At 51.1% G+C, this 26,086-nt stretch overlaps 1 protein-coding gene across 1 annotated transcript in view; it reads left to right on the top strand.

The window, feature by feature from the left end:
* Nucleotides 1-490: 490 nt before the first annotated feature.
* The window catches only part of Kcnj6 (potassium inwardly rectifying channel subfamily J member 6), a 75,096-nt gene continuing 49,500 nt past the window's right edge, over nt 491-26,086 (top strand). The window contains exon 1 of the mRNA XM_026399410.2: nt 491-1,403. Coding sequence (XP_026255195.2) covers nt 506-1,403 — 898 coding nt within the window. The 5' untranslated portion in view covers nt 491-505. The remainder of the gene's footprint in view (nt 1,404-26,086) is intronic.

Here is a 26,086-nt window from a genome sequence, read left to right as displayed (position 1 = left end):
GACCTCACTCTTTTAGCCTGAAATTGTCCATTTCTAAAGACAGTCACACTGGGGGTCAGGGCTTCAACCTAGGGGTTTTGGGGGGACATGATTCAGTTCCTAACAGCGTGGCTTGAACCCACGTTTGCTAAGAGGTAGAGATCAGATCGTCTGCATAAAGAGATGTCTTCTTGCCACAGCATCTCAGACTGAGCATGGGACATGGGCCCCAAGAGCTTGCTCAGTGGAAGCTGCTGGCAGGCAGGTGATCTTGCAGCGCTGAGCTCCGTCCTGGTGGGCTGGGTGGCGAGGTGCTGGCGTGAGCACAGGAGCCCAAGTCAACCAGAACCCAGATAGCGCCAAATAAAAATGGCTTGGTTCGCCTCGTTCATAGCTATACAGACGGTGTTTGGTGTCACCGCCATACCCAGAGCATGCAGTTCTGTCACCTGCAGAGAGTCAGCATCTCAATCAGTGTTTCTTTTCTTTTCTCCAAACACCAGCTAATGTCCTGGAGGGGGACTCCATGGATCAGGATGTGGAGAGCCCCGTGGCCATTCACCAGCCAAAGTTGCCTAAGCAGGCCAGGGACGACCTGCCCAGACACATCAGCAGGGACCGGACCAAAAGGAAGATCCAGAGGTACGTGAGGAAAGACGGAAAGTGCAACGTCCACCACGGGAACGTGAGGGAGACCTACCGCTACCTGACGGACATCTTCACCACCCTGGTGGACCTCAAGTGGAGATTCAACCTGCTGATCTTCGTCATGGTCTACACAGTGACGTGGCTCTTTTTTGGAATGATCTGGTGGCTGATCGCGTACATCCGAGGAGATATGGACCACATAGAGGACCCCTCGTGGACTCCCTGCGTCACCAACCTCAACGGGTTCGTCTCTGCTTTTTTATTCTCCATAGAGACAGAAACCACCATCGGCTACGGCTACCGGGTCATCACAGATAAGTGCCCGGAGGGAATCATTCTCCTCCTAATCCAGTCTGTGTTGGGGTCCATTGTCAACGCCTTCATGGTGGGATGCATGTTTGTAAAAATATCTCAGCCCAAGAAGAGGGCAGAGACCCTGGTCTTCTCCACCCACGCGGTGATCTCCATGCGGGACGGGAAGCTGTGCCTCATGTTCCGGGTGGGGGACCTGAGGAACTCCCACATCGTGGAGGCCTCCATCAGAGCCAAGCTCATCAAATCCAAGCAGACGTCCGAGGGGGAGTTCATCCCCCTGAACCAGACGGACATCAATGTGGGCTACTACACAGGGGATGACCGGCTATTTCTGGTGTCACCGCTGATCATCAGCCACGAAATTAACCAACAGAGCCCTTTCTGGGAGATCTCCAAGGCCCAGCTGCCCAAGGAGGAACTGGAGATCGTGGTCATCCTGGAGGGGATGGTGGAAGCCACAGGTAAGATGGGCCGTGGGGGCCCTCTGGGGGCTGAATGAGCCACTTCAGCTGTGCCCGATGTTCTTACTTGCTACAGCTACAGGATGCTGAACCCAACCCCTGTGGACGTCGCTGTGTGCTTGGTGACATAGTACACCTGTGTGCTTTGTAGTCTTGCACATTCAAGGAGTCCAGCCATTTAGGTTCTTAAAGTCCTTTAGAAATAAATGAATGAATGCTAAAAACACCACTGGATATAGTTTAAATTTCCAAATGTTTACTTAAATTAAAATTTGATCAGTCTCTAAAGCACTTTTTAAGAAGCTTTAAAACATTAGTGATTTAAATACTTGTGGCTGCTTATTACCAAGCCAAGAGGAAGAGGTTAGATTTAAAAAAAAAAAAAAAAGTTTGATGAGCTGCTCTGATAAAAATGCGATTTTACCCCTTCTTGAGGCACCATTTGGAAAACTTGTCACGCTGGTTATTCTGTTGTATCAAGCGCACCCAGTGTCTCTCCACACTCTTCTACCCCCATAGAAATCACACTGCAGACCTGGTTTAAAAATGAGTCAAACTTAGTCAGCCACCCTGGCGCACACCTAATAATCCCAGCAGCCCTGGAGGCTGAGGCAGGAGGATCACGAGTTCAAAGCCAGCCTCAGTAACTTAGTGAGGCCCTAAGCAACTTAGTGAGACCCTGTCTCAAAATAAAAAATAAAAAAGGGCTGGGGATGTGGCTCAGTGGGTAAGTCCCTCTGGGTTCAATCCCTAGTACCAAAAAAAATTTTTTTTAAATTAAAATGAAAAACTCCAGGAGGAAAGGGAAAGATTGTGTGAAGGTCCATTCACTGTAATCCTATTGACCCTTCTGCTGTTCGCATGTAATCATGGGTGTGTTTTAGGGGAGGTGAGCTTTTTCTGCCAGATCTCAGGAAATGACCTGTTTTTACTAAAGTCTTCACTCCGTTCTGAACTTCACTCATGCTGCACCTCCCAAGAGCAAAGTGGTTCCTGCCCATGTTCCTCTGTAACTTGCACAGTGAGCCCTGACCAGCTGACAGTGTCACCTCCCGGGAGGATGCACACTGGAGTGCTCATTCCCTGACTCCTCACCTGTTCTGAGCGACCGCTGCTCACCTTGGGACCCCCTTGGTTCTGCAGTCTCTACTTCTGCAGTTTTAAGTCTTGTATTTGAGGCTCCGAGTTGGCTCGTATTGCTACTGTGCCGGGTTTTCCAGGAAACCGAAGCGGCACAGTTATTGCGAGCAAGTCAGAAAGGTTTCCGACGTGTCCCCCAGAGTAACAGGCAAGAGCTCATTGAAGAGAAAGGGGACCCGCTCCAGGGAGAGAGCGGGTCCTCTCAGAGAGGAGAGGGACAGCAATGCCTCTCTTGCAGTTTTACTGAGGATCCCAGAGAAGTTTCTGGAGATCGTGCCCTCTTGACTTTTGACGACAGCAGGATGACATGAGAGTTTAATGTCCCCTCTTCCATGACAACTCTAGGTCCCCTTGGCCCATGCTGACCAGTTCTAATTGGATTCTTAACTGTGAATTCTTACAGACTGTGTGGTGAGGAGGAATTTTCCTTATCTCCCTGAGTTCAGGGATCTGGTCTGTTAAGAGGGTCCCAGAAGTCTTCCCCCTTCAGGATAACTTGAGAGCCTCTTATCGTCATTATTTCAGGCCTCCGTTTGTTCTTCAGGTAGCAGGTAGTCTGCTGAGGAACGTGACATATCGGTCCACCTAAGGCAGGCAGGGCTGCAGGTAGATTGTTTCTTGGAAAAGAAAACGTGTGGGTCAGCACAGTGGGGGTCGGCACAGTGGGGGTCGGCACAGTGGGTCCCTTCTATAGAATTAGTCCCTTAACCTCATGCTCCCACCACTCACATCCGTCTGTCCCCATCAATATCATCCAAAAATGCATGCTCAGCACCAGGCTAGACTCTCCATCAGCTTATAACAAGGAACCTAACCCCCTGTCCCTTCCAAAGGGAAGTCTGTGACTGCCTGTTCCTGTCTCCCTGTCCCAGCGGGCAAAGTCTCCTTGGTGGTACACAGTTTTATGATTGATAAGTTTTTGAAATGCAGCAAACATTGAAAACCTGAGAAAAGGGCTTTGCATGGAGCTCAATGCCAGAACTCAGGGAAGGGCCCGTTTTTACTAAAGACTTCGCTTTCCTTTCCATAGAACAAAAAGAATCTGAAAACAGCTTTAAAGAGTCACAGCCCACAGTGGGCCCTCCATAGCGAATGACCCAGGTCTCGGGGTTCCACATCTGCAAAGCCAACCAACCATGGGACTAAAATATTTTTCAAAGCATCTGTCTTGAACATTGACTCCCTTTCCCCTGTGGTTATTCTCTAATCACCACCACGTAACAGTTACTTACCTAGCCTTCACCTGGGCCAAGAGGGGTCAGCGGTCTAGAGAGGACAGAGGCATGTTGGAAGGTGCCAGTGGGTTCTGTACAGATACCATGCCCTTTTTGCACAGGGGACCGGAGCATCTGTGGATCTGGGATCCTCGGGGGTCCTGGAACCTGTGCCCTGTGGATACTGAGGGACAGTTGCACATGCATTCCACACCCGCTGTGTAGCCAGGCACTGACCGTGTACTCAGGACATAAACATGAGTGAGGGAAGCTGACGTGGAGCACTCTGTGCTGCGACAGACGACTCCCTGTTTCCCACCCCTGAGCCCCACATTTTCAAGATTTCTCTCGTCTCGTGAACTGTAGCTCTTGTGAGATATCAAATAAGTGCTGCAGGCGTAATAGGCTATTTGTGCCTTGGGTCTGACCTTTGGAGGATTCCGGAGGCCACCCTTGTATGGGGAGATGGGGGATGGGGTGCGAGGAAGGGCAAGGGGAGTGTCACTCAGGCAGGGAGCTCTGTCACTGTCCCACAGACCAGAAGCTTCTCCAGCCTCCCTGAGCATGGGGACTCTGGATCCCCCAGTGGTGTCCTCTGAGGCTCACCCCAGGGCAGCACGGACTGACCCCTCTCAGCCAAGGGTTTCTGTCTTGTTTTGACTCCTACAAAGCAGGAGGGCTCCCTGTGACATACTCAAACACGCGTGTCAGTCCCCAGCGCTTCTCCTTTCCTCTCCTTCTCCCTCCCTCACCCCTTCCTCAACTGTTATTAGCCCTCCATTTATTTTTTGTTACAATTGAACATAAAAGTGAGATTGTTGTGACGAATTCATACACACAGGTGGTACAATCGGCCGGTTTCATTATCCAGTGAAGTCTCTGTATCAGATTCTCTCTGAGGAGTCTCCTGTAGGACAGGAGGGAGGTGAGGCTCCTCGTGGCATCACTGAGCTGGAGAAGCAGCAGCCGCTGGAGACTGATCACTGATGTTAACCTCAGCTTCAAATTACAGAAAGGGCTTTGCACTCCCTCAAACCAAAAACTAAATGAATTTGGAGTCAGCTGATTTTCTCTGTGATATACCGGAGTGGGAATTCTCCCTGGGGCGGACCCTGTCTTTTCGATGACAGCTTGTAATGAGAGAGACAATCCAAAGCAAGAAACCTCTTTTTCTTGGTAATTAGCAGTGATACTTGCCTCTGAGGCTTGCTTAGGGAACCCTGGGTAGTTGCCAGTAAAAGAATCAAGATTCTTGCCCCTGTCCCTGAGAAAAGGCAACCACTATCTATTTCCTTTGGGGGGAAAAACATAGTTTTCTCCATTTTTAGAAAGTGGAGGAGAGGTGTTCTAGAAAGTTCTGGAAGTGTCTGGAAGCTGGACATGCCTTGGTCCTTCCCTTGTGAGATTCATACAATTCAGCACTTCCAGTGCTACGGATCTCTTAGGCTACAGCAGGATGCTTTTTCTTTGTGAATGAAAACCACAGTTGGGATTTATGGGCACTAAACAGGCCCTTAGGGAGGAACAATGTTCAATATATCAAAGCCACAGGAAAAACAATGTGGACCAAATGCACACTCGAGGAAAACAAATTCACAAGGATCTAATTATTCATTGTAGTGCAGGTTGAAATCGGGAGCCATGAAAACAGCAAGCTGACACAAAATGGCTTCTGCTGTTCTCATGACTTCCTTCAGAATATTCTTAGCTGACCTTAAGGGACGTTCCGTGGTCTGGATGAGGGGACATCTGCCAGGCAGCCTCGTGGCCTCAACACACCCTTCCTGTCATGCATGCACTGGGCACACAGTGACCCTGACCTGGAGCTGCCCGACAGGGGTGGACCACTTGGGTTCCTCTGTCTGCTGCCCCTGGAAGACAGGACACCATCCCTGCCCATCCTCAGTGCCTCGAAGGATCTGGTAAAAGACAAACTCCCACTCCTAAAGGACAGACCCACCTCCTCCACAGGTACCTTCGTTCTGCTCCGGCCTGGAGTCAGAGGGGTGCTCTGGACCTGGCCCTGCCGAGGGATGTTGGAGGCGACCTCTGGAGACCATTCCTGTCATGTGATTCTATTTTTGAAAATGAATCAAACCCTGGAAAATTCTGACACCAGCCACCCAGACATCCAGGAGCTGGCGGCGTCTCATCTGCAACTATATTTTTAAAGGGGGCCCTTTATGTTCCTGACACATGGGCAATTTTGAGATAGTGATGTTTACAGAAGGCTTCGCAGCTACGTAAACAAACATGATCCGCAGCTGTGGCAAATGTGCGTTAAAATAGTAAAGCATTCACATAGCCTGTTATTTATAGAGGGCAAATGGGCCTGAAGGCTAGATGGCAGCCACACAGAGCTGGGACCACTGCCAGCTAGCGCCTCGCTGCAGCCTTTCTGATTGATGAACTTCCATATTTACCCCCAACGATTATGCAGCGATGACAGCGAGACCTTCCCTACACCCCGGCAAATGTGCCCCAGTAGATGAATCCTGGCAAGCCTTTGGGGGTTTTATATTTTACATTTTTTTTATTATGAAAATTACAAAACTTATACCAAAATGGACCACATAGTACCACTAACCCCCCGGGTACCCGTCACTCGGCTCTGATAACTGTCAGCCTGTGGCCCACGTGCGTCATCTGCATCCTGCTCACTAGCTGCCCTTGGTATCATCTCATTTCATCTGCAAGCATGTCAGCTGTTTCTCCAAAGGATAAGGACACTTTCCCAAGCACAACGTGATACTGTTGCAACAGCTAAAATAATCAGCAATAATTCCTTAAGATCCAGTGTCTACTAAGTGTTCAAACCACAACTGACTCATGAATGTCAGCTTTCATTTGTCTTTTATAATCTGTTTGTTTGAATCAGAAGAGATTCTCACCCAGAATCTGTCCCTGGGTGAGATCTCTCTTAAGCTTCTCAACTTAGAGCTCCCCTTCCATCTCTGATTTCTTCCATCCTATGTTGGTTTTGGTTTTGGTTTTGGTTTTGGTTTTGGTTTTGGTTTTGGTTTTGGTGTGTGTGTGTGTTTGTGTGTGTGTGTTTGTGTGTGTGTGTGTGTGTGTGTGTTATCTCAGGGAACAGAACTTCTGAAAGATTTCAATCCTGCATAGAAAAATGGGGAAAGCGAGGTCAAGAAGGAGCCAGCCCTCATGAAACATACTAGACAACACTCTGCAGTGGTCCTCCCTGAATGTTCTTTCTGCATTTGTGAATTCAACCAACCAAAGATTAAAAACATTCAAGAGAAAAAAAAAATTCCATCTGTCCTAAATATACAGAGACTTCTTCTTGTCAATATTCCCTGAGCGATACAGTCTAACAACTATTTGCATAGCCTCTACTTTGAATTCGGTATTGTAAGTAAGCAAGAGATGATTTAAAGTCTACGTGAGGGTGTGCACGAGTTATATACAAATTCTACACTGTTTTACCTAGTGTAGGGACCTGAGATCTGCAAATGTGGATATCTACACGAATCCTGGAACAATCCCCCTCCCCAGATATCAAAGGACGAATGTGGACCAGTAAGCGATGCTGGTCGCCCAGAAGCCACGGTCTGTTTGTTACTGAGGAGAAGCACTGGCACACCCAGAACCAGGTGAAGGCAAGACATCCCCCGCTCTGGGGAGGCTCGTTCCACTGGGAATTGAGGCACATAAGTCACATCACAGATCCCAGGACTCCTGAGCTAGATGGATCCTCATCCAACTCTTGTTTTAAGGATGAGAAGACGGAGGCCAGGACCAGTGACTTAGCTAAGGTCCAACAGCCACTAGCAGAGCAGGGACTGAAGGTCCACCCCACCCCCACAGGGTGCTCCTCCAGGTCCCCAGCTTCACATCATGAGCACTCCTGGTTCATGAAGGTTCTGCAGAGAAATGCAGAATCAGAAAGGTAACTGGTCTTAACAGGCAGACAGCTCCTATTCCTGACTCTCTTCTCTCTTCTCCCACCATTACTTTCCCTTTTTCTTTAAGGTTCCTTCCTTGGTTTCCAAATGCTATCCATTCACTTTAAAATTCTCTAGGCATTCACATGAATTTTTAACAATCACGTATTTAAACAAGACGTGCCACAAAACAGTTCTGAAATCCAAATGCCCCTGGAGACCTGGGTGTTCCGTCCGGTCTTATTCCCAGGCTCCAGTTTTCTTTGTTGTAGTCACAATGCCACCCTGCTGTCACGGGGAGGACTGTGAGATGGAGAGTCTGAAGACGAGGTGGTTGAGGGTTGACCTACAGTGCTCGTAAGCTATTTCCAGCAATGATAGCTCATGGCCATTACAGTTCCCAAACCTAATTTTCTCCTTTGGATAAGTACAGCTAATCCCGCCTCTGGCAAGCCATTATCTCTGAATGCACGATTCTTCCCTTAAGAGTGATAAGCCCAACTACCTAGATTGGGAAAAGAGTTGGTTGATAACATCTGAAATGCTAAAACTTGGATGAACAATCTCTACAGAGGTATCCTCCTTGTAAATTTCTGTAAGGAGTGATTTTTTTTTTTAATTAAAGACATGGATATCTCTTACCAAGGTCAAAATCGACCATCCATTGTCATCAAGAAATCCACTCCTTCCTTGTTCCTTGAACATTAGCCTCGGCTTATTTACTCAGGGCTTCCTTCCAAAATGTCTGTCTCAATAGAATCTACCACAGTGGATGACCCCGAAGATGTGAAACTCTGTAATCAGCAGCAGCTGGGGGCACTTTGGTCTGTTGATGGGACATCCTGACAACCTGAGGTGGGCAGCTGTAGAGGACACACAGCTTCTGAGACTCCTCCAGCACCCCCCAAAAGAAAGAATACTGGAAGAGACGCGACCCAATAGCTCTAGCCAACAGGTCCCACCATCGAGAAGACAAGGTATTGAGGTCACCGCGTAGTTTCTAGTTGAAAAGTCTAAGCTGCTGGATACCAAGTGTCATTATTAAAAGAACCAGTGCCAGAAAACCCACCCTTCATCCCTCACCCAACATGATGGGGATCTGCTAAAACAGATGCTCCCTGGCAGTCACTGGGGGTCACACCACACACTCAACGCAGAATTCAAACTCAAGGCAAAAGTGGACAAGGACCTAGAGGTTAGCTTGGGCTCAAACGCTGAAGTCGACATTGTCAACATTGCAGAAGGAGGCGGGTGTCAGATAGTGCAGCCTCTAGTTAGTGTCCCTAAGTGAGTAGAGTGGGGTTATTTCCCAGGTCATCAGCCGTATGAGTGCTGTGGGATGCTGCCGGCAAGGAGTTCTCCCTGGTGATCTCTAATGGCCAGAAGAAACCATGCCAGTCATTCACACACACACACACACACACATGCGCGCACACACTCCTGCGGATGGTGAAGAGCCAGGGCTGCTGCTCCAGTGGGCCTGGCCCTTGCTCCTCTGCCCCACACCCACCCACTTACAATCTCCTTTGTTTGCTAATTACTTAGCTTCTTTCCCCAAAGCCACCTCTCTCTGCCACAGCTCCACCCCTTTGTGCCCTCTGCTCCATTCACTCAGCCTCTCCGAGCCTCTCTCTGTCTCTTGGACATTATGAAGGGAACGATGATAATGACGCCGGCCGCACAGGTGGTCGTTCCGCCTCCCAGATTCCATCAGGACAGATCATTTCTACGCCCACAAGCCACACGGGTAGAATGACAATAAAGAACACAGCTTTGCAGAGCCGAGAAGGCAGGCAGTTGGGAGGGCCAGTCCTAGCAAGGCATTCCCTGGTTCCCAAGGACCTCGGAGCTGGGCCTGCACAGATGATAAACACGTCCCCTCTGAAAGCCGTCAGAGCTGTCAGAGCAGCAAACGCTGACCTTGAGAGCCAGCAGTCACTCATGAGGGCACAAGCCCAGCTGGCCTCTGCCCTGGTCACCTACCAGGAGTCACTAATCGACGGGATCTGAGTCACAGAGGGTCACTGGACTCCAACACAAAGGACTTTGCATTCCTATAAAGAAACATTTCATCACTGCCATCTCTGCCAAAGGTGGACGTGAATGTAAATCACTCTCCAGTCATCTGAGGCCAGAGAGGACAGACCAGTAGTCTGCATTTAAAACCATACTCATGTTTCCAGTTCTCCTTCAGAGGTCTCATCTCATGTCCCTACTGAGGAAATTCACTTTTGTACTATTAACTCAACTAAATAACTTTTACTTACATGAAAAGTACTTATAGGCACTTTTGTTTTAAAGTATAGACTGACTTCCAAATGGCAAATGTGAATTTCAGCATTGCCCATTTCATCATTCCCTGTTACAAAGAAAGAATGATTAAGATACTGTATCAGTCTGCTTTGGCTAAGCTATGCTGCAGTAACAAACAACCCCATAGGCTTTAAACCACAAAGGATTGTTTCTCCTTCATATCACATGTCCACTGAGATTCTGTTCACATCCTGTTTACTCCAGGATGCAGACTGAGGGGCAGCCCCACATAGGACATGCCATGCTTATACCTGGGGGAAAAAAGATAAATGGAAAAACACTTAACTTCAGCTCCCCAATTAGTTGGTCATAGTGAATCATCTGGCAGTGCCTGATGTCAGTGGACAGGGGAGCAGAATTCTCTCACAGGGATCTGGAATACATAACTGACGACAGTCATTCAGCCTACCACAGATGATCCAGTGGCTTTGAAAACCAACATACAGAGCTGAAAACTTTTTGAGTCAGAGTTGAAAGCGTGCCGTGGTCATGTGCATGTTCACCAGAAGACCCAGTCTTCAGCCTTCTAATCCCGGCCTGAGGTTGTCGGGACGGCATTTTCCTGTTCCCACTGAAGTCACGGCATGTCACTCAATGGTCCCGTCACTAGAAGCGAAAGTGCCGAGCGTCACTCTCCTGGAACCTCTGCAGCAGCGTGTGCTGCTCCCGCCCACCGGGGCTCTCAGGAGAGCACCGGCCACTTGAAAACTTCCTCCCCGGATCCTTGACGGCTCTGAGAGGGCCCTTGCCAAGTCCTTGGGACACGCAGCAAGACTGAGAAACAACCTGATGTTGGGTTGAGCCACTGAAATTTGGTTGGTTTGTTACCATGGTAAAATCTAGCCTCTCTTGCCTGATACAAAACGTCACGTTGACACTTTGACAGGTTGGCCATTGGACTCTGCCAAGCACACTAGACTTGCCAGGAAACGAATGTGCAGCTAGAACTCTTTGGAACATCTCCTCCCTCCTTAAATCGATCGTCTTCACTGGTTAAGACTTTGAGGCCAGACAGGCTGAGTTCAAACTCTGTCTCCACTCCTAACTCTCGTGTGATGGGGTGCACCACGTTCCTCAACCACCTTTTTTTCTTTCTGAAAAATGGGAATGAAATTCGCATCTACACCAAGATTCCATGGAATCCTATGTGCAAATCCTTCAGCTTAGGAACTGGTGCATAATAAGTGCTCAGTAAATTCAGAGAGGGAATCTGTGGTCCGTAAAGCATCCTGTCCTCGTCACTGTCATTCATTGGGGGCCCACTGGAGGCCAATCATTTTATCTAGATTCTTTATGTGGCTTATTTTTCAGACCGCAAAACAATTCTGAAAGACAGGTGTCGTCCCTATATGACAAAGGAGGAAACGGGCTCTCGGGTGGGGGGCTCGGAGGGCGCGACCTGGTTCTCTACGTGATGGGCTGGAGAAGCAGTGAAGCCAAGGTGGAGCCTCGGGGCTGCCCACCCCCCACCCACCCGCCGTTGCCTCTCCAGGGGAGCCTGGTGCACAAAGGCACATTGAGGATCCCAACGCAGGTTATTGATTGGGATTCATTAGTTCCCAGCGACAGATCAGTGACGAAGGACTTGGTTCCCGGCCACAGCTCCCCTGCCAGGCTCACCTTGCCCGACCGGGAGGCAGACGGGGGCACTCCTGTCTTGCTTAACTGTTGGCAGCCGACTGGTTCCCACTCTACAGCTCTGCCCCGTTCAATGTCATCAGGTGACCATGCCAGTGGAAGCACTAAGCTAACCCCATCCCAAAGTGCCTGGTGCCAAGTATAACCCACACTGCCACCAAGCAGCCAGCTTACCACCCTGAGGGCAGGGGAAAAAAATGAGTTTCACATTGAGAGGGAAGAATCAATTTTGCCTCTGAACTCCCTGCCAGAAAGCACCACCAAAAAAAAAAAAAAAATTGCTGGCTTTGTCCAGCCTAATTAAACCCTGATGAGGTTTCCATTTCACTATAAGATATCCAATAAGACCCTCTTCAGGAAATGACGATGATGACAGTGACAATGATAATGATGGTGATCCACTAGTTTTGAGGTCTTCCTTGGAAGGTTTTAATTTAGCATCTGCTAAGTAAAGACATTTCCTTCTACATTTTCTCAAGCATATTTGACATGGGGTAAATATTAACAGAAATCTGTGAAAGCAGATGGGTAAAGGGGGTGTTGGGTAATGACTTAAGAGAGGTACATACACAGGGGAACACGGAGAGGACACTATAGAGACTGAGTATAGAATATGCTGAGGTCCCTCGCTGTTGGCCCCCAATTAAGCAGGTTTAATGCAACCCCAGAAAGCTAAGTAGTAACCAGGAGCAGACCTGTGGGAGGAGGTGTCCAACCCAAGCAGAGAAAAAATGTTGTGGTCCATGATTCCTGGAGAAGCTCTGGAGAATCCACGGCACTGGGAAGACCCGACACCTCCCTGGATCCTTCTAGCATGATTCGTTTGTGTTCACCCAAAGGCACCTGGCACCTTCTCCCTCCCTGCAGACCCTGGGTCTCTCCCCACACCCCTAAGGCTAGGGGGAGAAAGCAGCCACATTTACTAGCCTACAGGTGGCTCACACATGCAAGGAGGAGGGAAGCTTGGCTGGCCACCAGGGAGCCAGGCCACTCACAGGGAAGGACGGGAAGAGCTTCCACCAACCCCTCCCAGCTGCGCTACCTGGGCTCCGGGACAGAGGCACAGCTGGGCTGGGTGAGTTAGCAAAAGCCTCACCTTGGACTGGAATCCCGTCCCTGATGTTTAGAGGCTCCTGTGGGACTTTGAGTTCCTGTGTGGGTGAAGCAAGGTGTCCCCTCCTGCCACACTGACAGGCAGAGCCATACAGTGGCACTCCTTCCCCTGAGTACAGCCTCATCCGTGCTGGGCCACGTGTAAAGGGCACCTCAGGAACATTGGCCACCATGACCCACGGGGGTGGTGGCCCTAGGCAGGGGGCAGAGAGGATGCTGGAGTTCTCTCTACTTGCCATCAGGGGGCACTTGTCACCTACCCCACCCTGGAGTCTCTTCCTAGGGTAAAACAAACCTGCACTTATATCCAAGAAGGAGCATTTACTTCAGATGCTTAGCCTGCCCGTCTTCCACCCACCAGAACCCTGTTCCCACTCTCCACCTCCCCGGGGAGAGCAACCTTGTCTCATGCCTGACGAGAAACAGAAGCAACCAGGCTGGACCACCTCAGATGCGCCTTGCCCACCGCCACGTCTGCCTCCCACTGGGCCTGGGCCACCCTCTGGTTTTCCCGCCACCTCCTTCCGGGGCTGGCTCGAATCCCCAGAGTCTCTGAACCACACCGTCGTCTTTCTTTCCTCCCTCTCCAAGTTCCTGCCCTACTAGTTGATTTTTGCCAAGATCAAATCATTCACTAATATCCAACCCCTGAAAGAAAAAGCAAGCAGAAATAGAAAGAAAACCCCTTCTCCTGGCCCCGGGCTCCTTCCTAGTGGTCTCCCATTTCTCAGTTCCTCTGCCCACGTGGCAGCTCAGAGGCCATCCCCGCGGTCTTCCCGGCCTCTGGGCATCATGACTGTGTCCCCACGGCCGCCCTCTCCAGGGCTGTCCTGATCCTGGCTTCTCCCTCCCTCCTACCGCAGAGCACCTTCCTTTCCCACCCTCCTCTGCAAACTTCCTCCTCCTCCCAAACACCTCTGGCCCCACTCCATCCAGAGTGCTCATCTCCATTTTCCCTCTTGGTGATTGCAGCCAGGACCTTGGCTTTAATTACCATCTTTTTGCATGTGACACTGAATTTCTATTTCTGTCTTAACTTCTTCCCCGAGTTCTGCACTCGGAGATGCAATTGCCTACTTGGTGTTCCTATTTAGATGCCCAACAGGCTCGTACCACCAACATGGCCAAAGCAGAAATGAGAGATTTCCCAACTCCCCGGGGTCTGTCCCCTCTCTGTTTGTAAATGTCATCGTCAGCCATACAAGGGCACAAACCAAAACTCGCAGCATCCCCCTGGCTCCGCCCCATTCCCTTTCTGCGGAGTCCATGGGTTACTGCCCACGTGACTGTCTCTACAGATGAAGCTGTCATGAGGTGCAGGAAATGGCTGGCCTCCCAGCTAACGACCCCCACAAGAGTCCATTTGACCGGCCACAAACAGCCAGGGCACTCTTAATAAAATACGTACCAGGGCAAGTCACTGCCCTGGAGTAAACCTGCCAGTGGGCTCCCACTGCCCTGGGGAATCCAGATTCCTTTCCAGCCTGGCTCTTCATGGGCAGCTGCCTCACCCCCGGCCACCTTCCCACCTTTCACTCATGAGCTCACAGCCCTTGCTGGGGGAGTCTTCCCGACCCTCAGGAACCCCCGCCAGGGTGCGTTCCACCTTGCTTTGGGGTCTCAGTTTATTTAATTATTAGCAATCAGACAATGTCCTGCTCCTCATGATACCCCAGCACCCAGTTCCTGGGGGCACGGTAGGTGCTGGATGCACATGCACAGACAGAGTGGAAGAATGAACAAAGCATCCTGTAGGGTCCCAAACCAGACAGGTCCCTGAGCCACAGAGAGGAAGTTTGGGGTCATTTAAAATGGCCAGATAGCCGGCATAGCCAGGGCCCACTGGCTCCTTTTGACAACAGGAGTGGCTCTGGGGTCATGGGGTTTGCAGGTGGTGCCCCAGCACAGCCCCACACCTCTCTCCTGCAGGACAGACTCAGGCAGAAGCGGTCCCAGACAGCTCCACCTGGGTGGCTCTCAAGTCCCGTAAATCTAACCTGCCCTAAACTCAGACGCAGGCCCCCTCCTATATCCCATACTTTGATGAATGGTCTCTCAGTTGTCCAGGTCATAAACCTGGCCATCATGTGACATTCCTCCCTCCGTTGGGCTCTGCGGCCACCTATTCCCCCAAAGCCCTGTCATGAAAACCCCTGGGGCTCCTGCAAAAGAGGAGAAGGCCTTCCTCCTCCAGACACTCTACTGCCACCTGCTGGGACATTTACGGAATAAATATACAGAATCTGGGCCCCTTAGATCGCCGCGGCAGTCCTGGTAATGCTGGTCCGTTCCATCTCGCACCTGCTCGGATACCCAAACATCCTCTCCTCGCCATCGTCTTGGGGCCACTGTTCACACCACCACACTCTCTCCCTGGGCCATTCCAACGCTGCTTCCAGCCTGGTAGTCTAACTGCAGCCTCTCAGTTTACGACCCCATCCTCACAGTTGCAGATCAGACTTGGTGACCTCAAATGCCTTCCCCTCCCTTCCTGGCTCAAACATCCTCAGTCGTTTCTGAAGCTGAAGAATAAAGACCTATCGCCTTGGCACGTCACAGACAGGCCACCTGTCTGAATGCCTGGCCTGCACTCGGCTATGTTCTGAGGCTGAAATCGCCCGGGCCTCACTCCCCCCAGACTGTCCCCTCCGTCTTCCTTTACAATGACTCCAGCTCACCCACCAAACCCCGCAGAACCTTCCTGAGGTCCGTCCTTTCTAAATGTGTCTCTGTTGCTGGGAGGTTTCCTTCTCCTCTGTGCCGTGTTATGTGGGCTCTACCAGGAGCCCTGCGAAGGCTGCCATGGCATCACGTTTAAGAACGAAACACGTGTTCTACTACAATGTCTGGTTATTCTATAGGGTCCCTTCCCTGGCCAACGTCCATCGTGCATTTTATAACCCCCCCCCACCCGACACTAAGACAGGTTGTTCAAAGCAGAAGTCCAAAAGGCGAGCCTGATCTCAGAAATCAGCCTCAGGATCACAACATGAGGTTCTGCCAAGCGAAGACACCTCTGTGCCCCTTTTTTGAAGAGGACCGAGTGCAATGGAGACAGGCTGGGTGGGGGGCAGGCCCAGCTCCGGGACCAGTTCTTCCTCCAGAATTGACTTCCACCCAACTACATGCTCAGAGTTGCCCTGTGATGGTATCTGGTTTTGCTCCCAAATCTCAACAGGCAGAGCTCTCAGAAGAGCAGGGCTCGGGGAAGGGGATCCCTTCTCACCTTCCTCCACTACCCACCCATTCCACTGCAGCGGGCAGGAGGGGTCTGAGGCAGGAGAGGCTGGGGCCTCCGGAGGCCTCCAAGAGGGCCCCCACCCCAGGGTGAAAACTCTCAGTCAAGGGCTCTGAGGCCGAGGTGTGCTCTGTCTGCAGGCCAGGGTTGTCCAGAGCCTTCCGTATGCCTGGCACTGTGAGAAGATAAGCAAAAGAGACATAGCACTGCCCCTGGGGAACTGGCATTTTAGAGCGAGGAGTTAGCAAAATGTTTTCTGTAAGGGGCTGGAGAGTAAATATTTTAAGCTTTGTGGACAGTCTCTGTCACTCCCACTCACACGGTGGCATGAAAGTGGCCAGAGGCAATGGCAAAAATATGAGCACGTCTGTGTCCCAATAAAACCTTATTTATGGGCACATTATCATTTTCACGTGTCGTAAAACATTATTCTTCTTTGGCTCCTTTCCAGCCATTTAAAAATGTCAAGCCCATGTTTAGCTCTCCCCTGTTCTAGATGATGAGTCTGACATAAAAACAAATTACAGACAGTGCGAAATGGAATAACGTCTGTAAGAGGAACATTATAGATTTTTAAATGCGGAGCCCCCCCCCAGGAAGACCACGCAGCTCACACACACTCCCAGCCCGAGTCGCACTTGGACCTGCTCCTGTGGTTGTTCCTGAGCCCCAGCCAGCATGGCTGGTCCTGGGGAAGCAGGAGCAGGCTCCATCCACTGTCCCCACACAGAAGAAACCGTTTGCATTTGCTCTCCACGATTTCGTTCTCCCTGAATGAAAATATAACAGGGAGCAGAGGTTTCCTGACTTTTCGGAGAGCTAAAATTGAACTTCTGCTCAAGAGCAGAGCTCCATCGGTAAACAGTACTATTATTAACATCACGTTTTCAAAGAAAAAGATCAAAGAATAAGAGCATTTTTGCTTCACGGGTGTTTGCACCAGCTCCCCGATTTCCGTTTCGCTTGCTTTGTTGAAGAGCACTCCCACAGCTCCGAGTTCCCCACCTCCTCCCATAGCAACGCTTATTCTTAGCATCAATTCATTTGGAGGGTGAAGGTCCTAAACTCCATTCCCTCCTGAAAGGGCCCTTCATTGTCCAAACTCACCGCTGCCTGCACCCCCAGCTTGCTTCCCGAGCGACCTACAATAATAAGTCACCTACGAAAACACTCCCTCTCTGCTGTTCATCCACATCCACACAGAAAGCCTTGCCTTCTATGGGGCCGTAGTGGGACTCTGCTATGCATCAAGGCACCCTTGACAACCCCACTGGAAATACTTTCAATCACATGGAAAAGCTGCTGTCCATGGGTGCCCCACCACCACCCATCCCCGAGACATTATTAAAGCTTCCTAGTCACCACCTAACCTAAATATGTGGCAGGGGGCAAGCTCACAAAGACCCAAGGATGTGCCTTGGCCGTGGGTCCACTCAACTGCTGAATCTTGGACCAGAATAATCACGATGAACTCTTGAATGTTCAGCCACGGCATGAAGGAACTTTCTTAGATAAAAATCATTCCCTAGGATGGATTGCGGCTGGAAAACCTGCATCAGGAACTCTGGGGTTCTCTCCTCGTTGGCTTCCGTCCTCTGTCTTTTCCACGCTGCTCTCTGTGGTTCTTTGTCCCCAACCAACCTGGGTCCTCCCCACCCTGGTGGTCCAACCAAGCAGCTCCTCCTCCGTGGGCCCCAAGATTCCCCGAGTGCTGGCTCGTCCCTCCAGCCGATCGCCCGATCGGCTCCTAAGTCTCCGTCAGTCCCCTGTGGGTGGTGAGGCCCTGGTCTACCCTCTTCTCTCTCCCTCCTCCCTGTGGACCCCAGTGCCTATCCACGCTGGCTTAGCGGGCTCTTCAGGCACTTCCTGGCCTGCCACTGAGGATCCCAGCCACACCAAGTTCATGGACAACCGCCTGACAAGGGATCGGGCTCCAGGGCCCACTCCGCGCCCCCATCACGTTGACCCTGCCCGCCATGCGACCTCAGCAGCCAGGAGCAGAGGAACGCTCTTCCCCGTTCTGACCCCCTGGCTTATCATCCCCGACAGAGGTGGACATGGGGGTGCCTGTCTACGTATCTGAGATCTTTTTTCATCTTTTGAGAGTGGGCAATAGGCATGGTGCCACCTGACCCTTGAATTTAGTGCGCGGCCTGGAAACGCCTCGGTGCAGTCCTAAGACTCAGGCGGTTGACGCTGCAGTCATCGGATCTGCAGAGCGGATGCTGATCTTGCCCGTCTTCCCGTCAGTCTCTTAGAGGAAAAGGGAATCCAGCCCTGCTCTTCGGCCACGTGTCTTCAGCTCCCATCGCCTGCCCATCTCCTTTCTCGGTCTTCATCTTTCACGACATCAGTTCTGGAAGGGTACAGGCCCGTTGTTCTGTAGCACGCTCCTCCACGTGGGGTTTTCCAGGGTCTCCTCACTAGACTCAGACGATGTGTCTCTGGCAGGAATGTCACAGTGATGGCGCTTCCCATCTTGACTGATGGCGACTCCCGTGGGTGGAGAAGGTGGCATCTGACAGGCCTCTCCTCTGTCGAGTTATTATCTCCACTTTGTGAACAGTATCTTCTGGGTAAGACCCTTGATAGCAGTTATATATCCTCTTACTCTCCCAGTTTCATCTTAGCCTTCATTGGTGATTGTCACCTGAACCCGTTATTCCCATGAAGTGCATTCTGTTGGTCAGCTTTCTGTTACTGTGGCTTGAGGCTTCAGAGGTGACAAGATAAAGCCTTCCAAGTCTCACCTTTGGTGACCGACCTCCTCCAACTAGGCCCCGCCCCCCAGCTTCCACCACCTCCCCACAGTGCCAGGCTGCCCACCACGCCCTCAGCACCTGGCCTCTGGGGGACTTTGGAGATCTAAGCTGCGACCAGCACCACCCGGCAGCCTTGTACCTACACGATCCTTTCTACATTTTTGTGCTTTTTCAATGATAAGAAAGAGCGTCCCTCCTCCCCTACTTCTCCAGCTCTCTTTATTTCTACGGACACGTTGATTCTTATTGATTCAGCGGGTTGTGATCTGCTGACCTCATTGTTTACTTGTGACACTTAGATTATCCCAGTTTGGGCTGGGGGCACCCCCTCCCAGGGGCTCCTCATTCCATCGTCAGGTTTTGAGCTTTTCCTTCCTTGTGGACCTCCAAGACAACATGGCAGGCTCACCTTCACACCCCCAGCCCCAGCTCTGGGATCAGAGAGACTCCCGTTCCGTGTTGTAGTGAATGACTAGAAAGCCACGTTCTAGGCGTGAAGGGTTCTGTGCAGACGCTGGGCTCCTCTGTCTGCAGAACAGAAGGCCCGCTCCAGCCCCACGCTAAGGCTGCACACTGCCCAAGGAAACGCTTCAGGAGAAAACCGGGCTCAGCAGCTCCAATACGCGTCAGGAGCTTGGTGACCACGTGGGGGTTGGAGCTTGGTGACCACGTGGGGGTTGGGGGTGCTGCATGGAGTCACACAGTTCCCACTTTCTCCCAGAGGGTCTCCAGCCCAGCCTTGACACCCAGAAGTGGAGGAAAACGTAACCCTGAGCTCAGAAGCCCACTGCGGAGGGCTGTGGCTGAGTGTCCAAGCCTGTGTCTGCAGCAGATATTGACACCCACACTGGCCACCTGGGTCGAGGACTGCTCTCAAGAGAGGATTCTGGGTCATAGCACTAAGAGCAGCTGGACCCTGCCTTTCGATGGGTTTCCTTTATGGACCGTGCTGTCATTTCTGTACCTGACCAGCCCTGCCACCCTGTGGCTGTGACAATGCCCGGAATCAAATCTGTGGTGTAGGTCCCAGGGCTGCAGCGATGATGGTGTGTCTTGGTGCTCTGCTCAGGGTGCTCCGGGCCTCATCCCGGGGGTTCCCCTCCCAGTGCCACCCCCGTGGTGACTTTGCTGCTTCACATGCCGCACATACTTGTCGGCTCCAGAGACCATCACAAAATATCACCGACTGGGCGGCTGAGACAGCAGACATTGATTTTCTCACAGTGTGGAGGCTGGAAGTCCCAGATCGAGGTGCCAGCAGACTCGGTTCCTGGTGAGAGCTCTCTTCCTGGCTTGCACACGGCGCCTCCTCCCTGTGTCCTCACATGGCCTGTCCGCTGGGTGGGCTCTCGGTGGCTTCCTCTTCTCATAAGGACACCAGTCCTTTGGGGCCATCCCCCCGTGACCACATGTAACCTACTCACCTCCTCGGAGGCCCCATCTCCAAACGCAGTCACATCGGGGGTTGGAGATTCCACCCACGGACGCGGAGGGAGAACTCAGTCCCTCCCACTGGGTGAAGTGTCTCCGTCCTTCCTGGACCGGAGCAAGGACAAAGGGACACGCTGTTTCCATCGATCACCACTAGTCATAACAGCCTCTGCGTCAATCCCCACCCACCACTGATGCGGGAACCCAGAACCTGACATTCACAGGCTGAAACGTGGCCAGGGCCACGCTGTGACTCCATCGACAAGGCAAGTTCCAGAGATGCAGAAGCTGCTGGTCGTGCCTCTCAGTCAGCCACGTTAAAATCCAAAACGCCCACCCCCCACCCCCAGCTTCATTTGATCACGTGAACTTGTCACTACTGCAAGTCACCCCAGTGAGACAGATGAGGTCTGGGTTCAGGTGACGGTGGCTGTACTGGTGAGAACCACAGGGTCAACACAAGACAGTGGCACCGGGATCCATGGCGGATGACATGGTCATGCGTATCATCCCGCTGTAGCAAGTACCCTTGGGGACCTCGGAAGCACGCAATGACCAGGGCTGGAGTCCAGGGATATCCTGGTGTCCCCAGCTGGGACCTCTGTCCCTCCAGAATGTTCTCAATGCTCACCTTCCCTGACTCTCTGGCAAGAAAGAGACGGTTTGCCCAGCAGCTGGCACACCTCTGGCACGGTGGTCTGCAGGTCTGGGGGCACCATCACAGCTCATCCAGTGACGTTTGGACTTCAATCCCAGAATCACATGCAGAATCGTCCTGAATTACCAATGGTGCTGGGTCACTCCCTCCCACAGTCCCCTCCTGACTACAATTGTCACGGCAGGTAGGAGAGGTGGTCCAGGTTCCCCAGGAAGCAACTGTCCACTAGGGACGCTCAAGGGACACACAGTTATCCCTTCCCTTGGTGTGTCCCAGGCCCATGAAGCCCACCTTGCTCATCTGGACTGTGGCTTTGACCTCCCATCCCATCCCCGTGTCTTAGCCTGATCCTACGCATTCCTTCATACTCTTTAGCACGGACCAATCCCCCTTCCTTTACAAAGAGGAAGTTGGGCCCTCCTCCCCCAAATGGTGACATCCCTGCTCATGTGTCATTAAACTTGTCATTGCTTGGGTCACACCCTTGGGTGGTCAGCTTTCCATCACTACAATGAAATACCTGACATCATCCACTTAGAAAGAGAAAAGGTTTATTTTGCTCACAGTTTGGGAGAATTCAGTCCATGATCAATTGACCCCATGCCCTTGGGCCTGAGGCCAGGCAGCCCAGCAGGCAGCAGTGTGTGGCAGAGAAAAACCACTTGCTTCACAAGCCAGGAGGAAGACGGGGCCCCAGACACCTTTGAGCACAAGCCCCCCATCACCTCAAGACCTCCCACAAGGCCCCACCTCCCTCCTACCACAGCAACACCCTGGGACCCAAGCCTCTAGCACATGGGCCTTGGGGAACACTCAGCACCCAAACCAGAGCACATTTTAACATCTATTTTACTTCAAGTAACAAGAAAATACCCACAGCATAGCTGTTGGTACCGTCCGTCTCAGAAAGAAAAATCATGACATTTAAATAGGTCACCCGATAGATTTCCAGATGAGACTCATGTTGTTAATTTTCTGCTGTCAAAGTAGAAAGTACCACGGGAATATTTCTTCCCATCCATTCACCTTCTTTTAAAAAGATGAAAACCAAACTACAACATAAACAGGGTGTATCTGGTCATGAGCAAGACCATCTCGAGACCCTGACTTAAGGAATGAGTGCTCCCGTGGCTAGCAAATACAGACTTGTGCAGATGTCAGTTCCTTCTCCAGATCTATGTCAAGAATAAAACTTACCATGTTTTATTCAGTCTTTTGGTTCTAACTTAAACTAAGTAATCCCGTATCTATAGGCAATAACTTCAGAAATCTGGGCCAAGTAGATGGCTCCTTGGCGTATCGCTGGGTAGCATATGGATCCCAGTGAGAATGTTTTGTTTCTTAGAGAATGTCAAATTGTCATCACTCCACACTAGTCCCTCTTATCCATGGTCTCACTTTCCATGTTTTCAGTTAACTGTGGTTAATTATAGTCCAAATTATTAGATGGAAAATTCCAGGAATATCAACTTACAAGTTTTAAATATCCTGCTGTTCTGAGTGGGGATAGACTCTCACACTGTCCCACTCCATCTTGCTGGGACTATAATTACCCCTTTGTCTGGTGTATCCGTGCTGTATAGGCTACCCCCTCCCATTAGTCCCTTAGTAGCCATTATCAGACTCACTGTGTGGTATTCTAGTGTGGTGTTCAAGTAGTCCTTATTTTACTAATGATGACCGTCAAATATAAGAATAAGGATGATGGCAATCGTATCACAAAACATCATTGTTGTTATTCTATATTATTAATGTTGTTAAGTTCTTACTGTGCTTAATTTATAAATTAAAATGTGCCATAGGTGTGCGTAAGGAAAAACATAGCATACAGGGTTATCCATCATCCATGGTTTCAGGCATCCCCTGGGGTTCAGGAGGTATTCCGTGTGGGTGAGGGGAACTGTAAATGTCTCTTTGAAAGTGCATTTTAAGTGCTCTCCATTCTCCTGATTCACTCCTGACTTAACTCTAACTTTTGGAGCGAGGGGAGGCCTTGACCCTCAGGCCCACAAGTCCCGTCAGGATGAAGAGAATGTCCTAGGCCCAGCGGTGTCCCATCCCCACATGTTTACATTGGCCCCCTGTCGCCGTCACTGAGGCTGGGCTCTGGGACAGGGTATTATTCTCATGGCGGATGACGTGGGGCATGGGACTGGTATGGCTGAACAGATGGCACTGCTTCTTTGTGTCCCCTTTAAACCAACAACCTTTAAACACAACCCACACCCCAGACGCTGCTCCTTGGATATTATTCTGGAAAAAAAAAAAAAGAAAACACTGCCCTCATTTCTCAGCTGTAAAGAGAATGCAGTGGAAACAGCCCTGTTAGTGCGAATGGGGGTTCCACTCAGCCGTTGCAGCAAACCCCAAGACCTTCCAAGTGTGCCGACCAGAACTGCTTAAAATACACAGGCATCCACCGAAGCTAGAGCCACCTCTTCTAACTGAACAGCAAAACCCCTCAGCACAGGCATGGGACGGACCAAGGCAGTGGATCACAGCCAACAAGCCCCGTGAGTGGGCCTCCTCCAGCCGCTGCACTATTTAGCTCATCTGAATTAGCAGGCCTCGGGGGCCCATCGAGCCCTAATGGCTGTTCTCCTGTAAGCCCAGGTGTGCTGCTGATGACACGGATTCCACCTCTGCCAGGTGGCCTCCAGCCCTCTCTCACGACACCCCGCTGACTTTATTAGATTTCAACTCTTGCCAAAAACCGAGCAGAGCTAGAAAGGGACCCGCAACCACCCAGAAGCGGGCAGAAGCTGTGGCGGGGAAGTTCCAGCCGGAGGCCAGTGGAGAAGCCGGAGAGCAAGACGCCCGGGGGCACCTTCAGAAGTCTTCCTCCTCCTCCATCCAGGAGGCTGCACCCTCCTCCCTTCCCTCCAGAGCTGCCAGGACTCCACAGGCCACAGAGCAAGTGCTTATTCCCCAACTCTCAGCCCACATTGAGGTAAAGCCTCAGAAAACCAAGATTCAAGAATGACTTGAGACCATCACAGACCCCCGGCGTGGGGGAGGAGGAGAGTCTCTGGCTTCAAGCCCAGAATGAAGGTCCTTGGGGGGTTTTGGGGGGTCCTGACACATGCTCCTGGGCCCTAGGAGACACAGAACCCATCTGCCCCACAGCTGGCCAGCTGCCCCCACAGTCTCCTTCTCCATCCTTCCTCCTCCAAATGCGGCTCAGCTTGCTCGGTCTGAACCCAGAAGTGATGGAAATCCCCCCACTGATAGGAGCCCGGACCTATCCAGGTCACACCCATTTCCTTATTTGGAAAGAGAGGGGCTCTGTGGAACCTCTCAGCTCCTGTATCTTGATGGCAGGCACAGATTAAGTGGTCCAGGTGCCCACTTGGTAACTATGGTACTGTCCCCCAAATTCAGGGAACACTATTAGTCCTTCAGCAAATTCAAATGTGAGGTTGCTAAAGATGCTCAGGCCGAGGTCTTTTACCTGGCCACGCCATCGCCAGTACAAAGACGTCGGCTCCACGGTGCCAGCCACTGAGGCTGATGGCTCACCCCACAGAGCACCCAGTCATTTCAACAAACAGGAGTTTTATGGCAAGTTTTGTGGTTGGCAGTCCTTAAACACAGATTGGAGAGGAACACAGTCAGTGGTCCAGATCCATGGGTTCCATGTCTGCCAACTCAGCCAACTGCAGAAGAAAAATATTCTTAAAAGAAAGAACAGAAAAGAAAAAGAAAAGTTCCATCTACCCAAGCAGACACAGACCCTTTCTTTGTCATTAGTTCTAAACAGTTCGGCATGGCATCTGTTTACACTGGGTTAGGGATTCCAAGGAATCCAGGGTGACTTGAAGAACCCCGGAGGATTACGTAGATTGCACTATTATTTACTTGAAGGATTTGGGCATCCTCAGATTTTGGTATCTCCCCACCAACACCAAGAGACGACTTTAGTTATTATCAGGTTCGTGCTGTGGAATAGAAAGATTAGAGTGTCAAAGAGTACATGAATGGGAAATGAGACATCTTTGAACATTGAACAGTTCGTAATAGCCACCTAAAGAACCACAGCAGTCGGTAATTTGCCACATAAGTGGATGTTTTCAAATAATTGTATTGTACATTAATTAAACTCGATTTCAACATGACCCTACACTAGGAAGGAAGGGGTGTTTACAAGGGTGGATTTAGTTGGTTGCCATGGAGGGTCTTCCATCTTTTGAAACCATTAAAAATAGTTCCTTAAGGATAGGCTACCGCAGCGTGGGCAGTAGGTGAGGGATCTGTGACGTTGGCACCACTGCCCATCTGAGTCCCAGCCTTGGACTCCCGCCTGACACCTGCGAACACCCGCCTGATCCTGACGCCTGAGCGGTGTTCAGTAAGAGACAGTTCGCCTTTTCTTTCACGTGGAGGATGAGATTCGACACAGGAATGGCCAGGATGACAGGTGGCCTTTCTGACACATAGTAAAGACTATGAATTCTTGAAAGGAAGGGAAAGGGGAGGTGGAGGGGAGGACACAGGGAGAGAGACGGGAGGGTGAGAAACTACTGAGTGCCTACTGTGTGCTCAGAACCAGGCACTGTGGGAAGGAAGGAGGGACGGATGGGTCACACCCTGGAATTCCAGCCTAGCCGAGCTGTAAATGTTTCCCTGTGGGGGGGTGGGGAGCTTTGAGACAGAAAGAGAGGAACACTGAGCCCCTTCAAAAAGCACAGTGAGAGAAGAGAGAAAACACGCTCAGCCCGTGAGTCTGCCTCCAGTCGCCCTCTCGGGGAGCCCACTGGATTCCAATGTGTGGTGAGAAGTGAGCCCAGAGCAGACGATCATCCAGGGTTTCCTCCCCCCAAGGGTGGTGGGCCGTCGAGGCCAGGCCCCATTTTCTTCATCACGGGGGCCTGTCCACTCTGAAAGGGCAGCTTTTGGAAAGCAGCGAGTCCTATAAGCTTCTCTGGAGCAAGACTTCTCATTCCCTCCTGAATGCCAACAGACAGAGAAGCAGATGGCTACAGGTGTGTGGTACACTGCACGTGTACACACACACACACACACACGCACACACACGCACACACATGCACACACATGCACACACATGCACACACATGCACACACATGCACACACACGCGCACACACACGCACACAGATGCACATTGATGCACATCTCTAACACACAACCAAGTGCATCTTCACTACCATCAGAGTCTCTCGGATCTGATACTTGAGCCAACACTTCACCCATCATGTTGCTGTGTCTCTTAAATAACTTTTCCAAAATAGTAGGACTAAGGGAAATACTTATTAAG

Source organism: Urocitellus parryii, chromosome 2, assembly GCF_045843805.1.
Source record: "Urocitellus parryii isolate mUroPar1 chromosome 2, mUroPar1.hap1, whole genome shotgun sequence".
Lineage (NCBI taxonomy): Eukaryota > Metazoa > Chordata > Mammalia > Rodentia > Sciuridae > Urocitellus > Urocitellus parryii.
The sequence above is the reverse complement of the archived record's forward strand: the minus strand, read 5'-3'. Positions and strand labels throughout refer to the sequence as shown.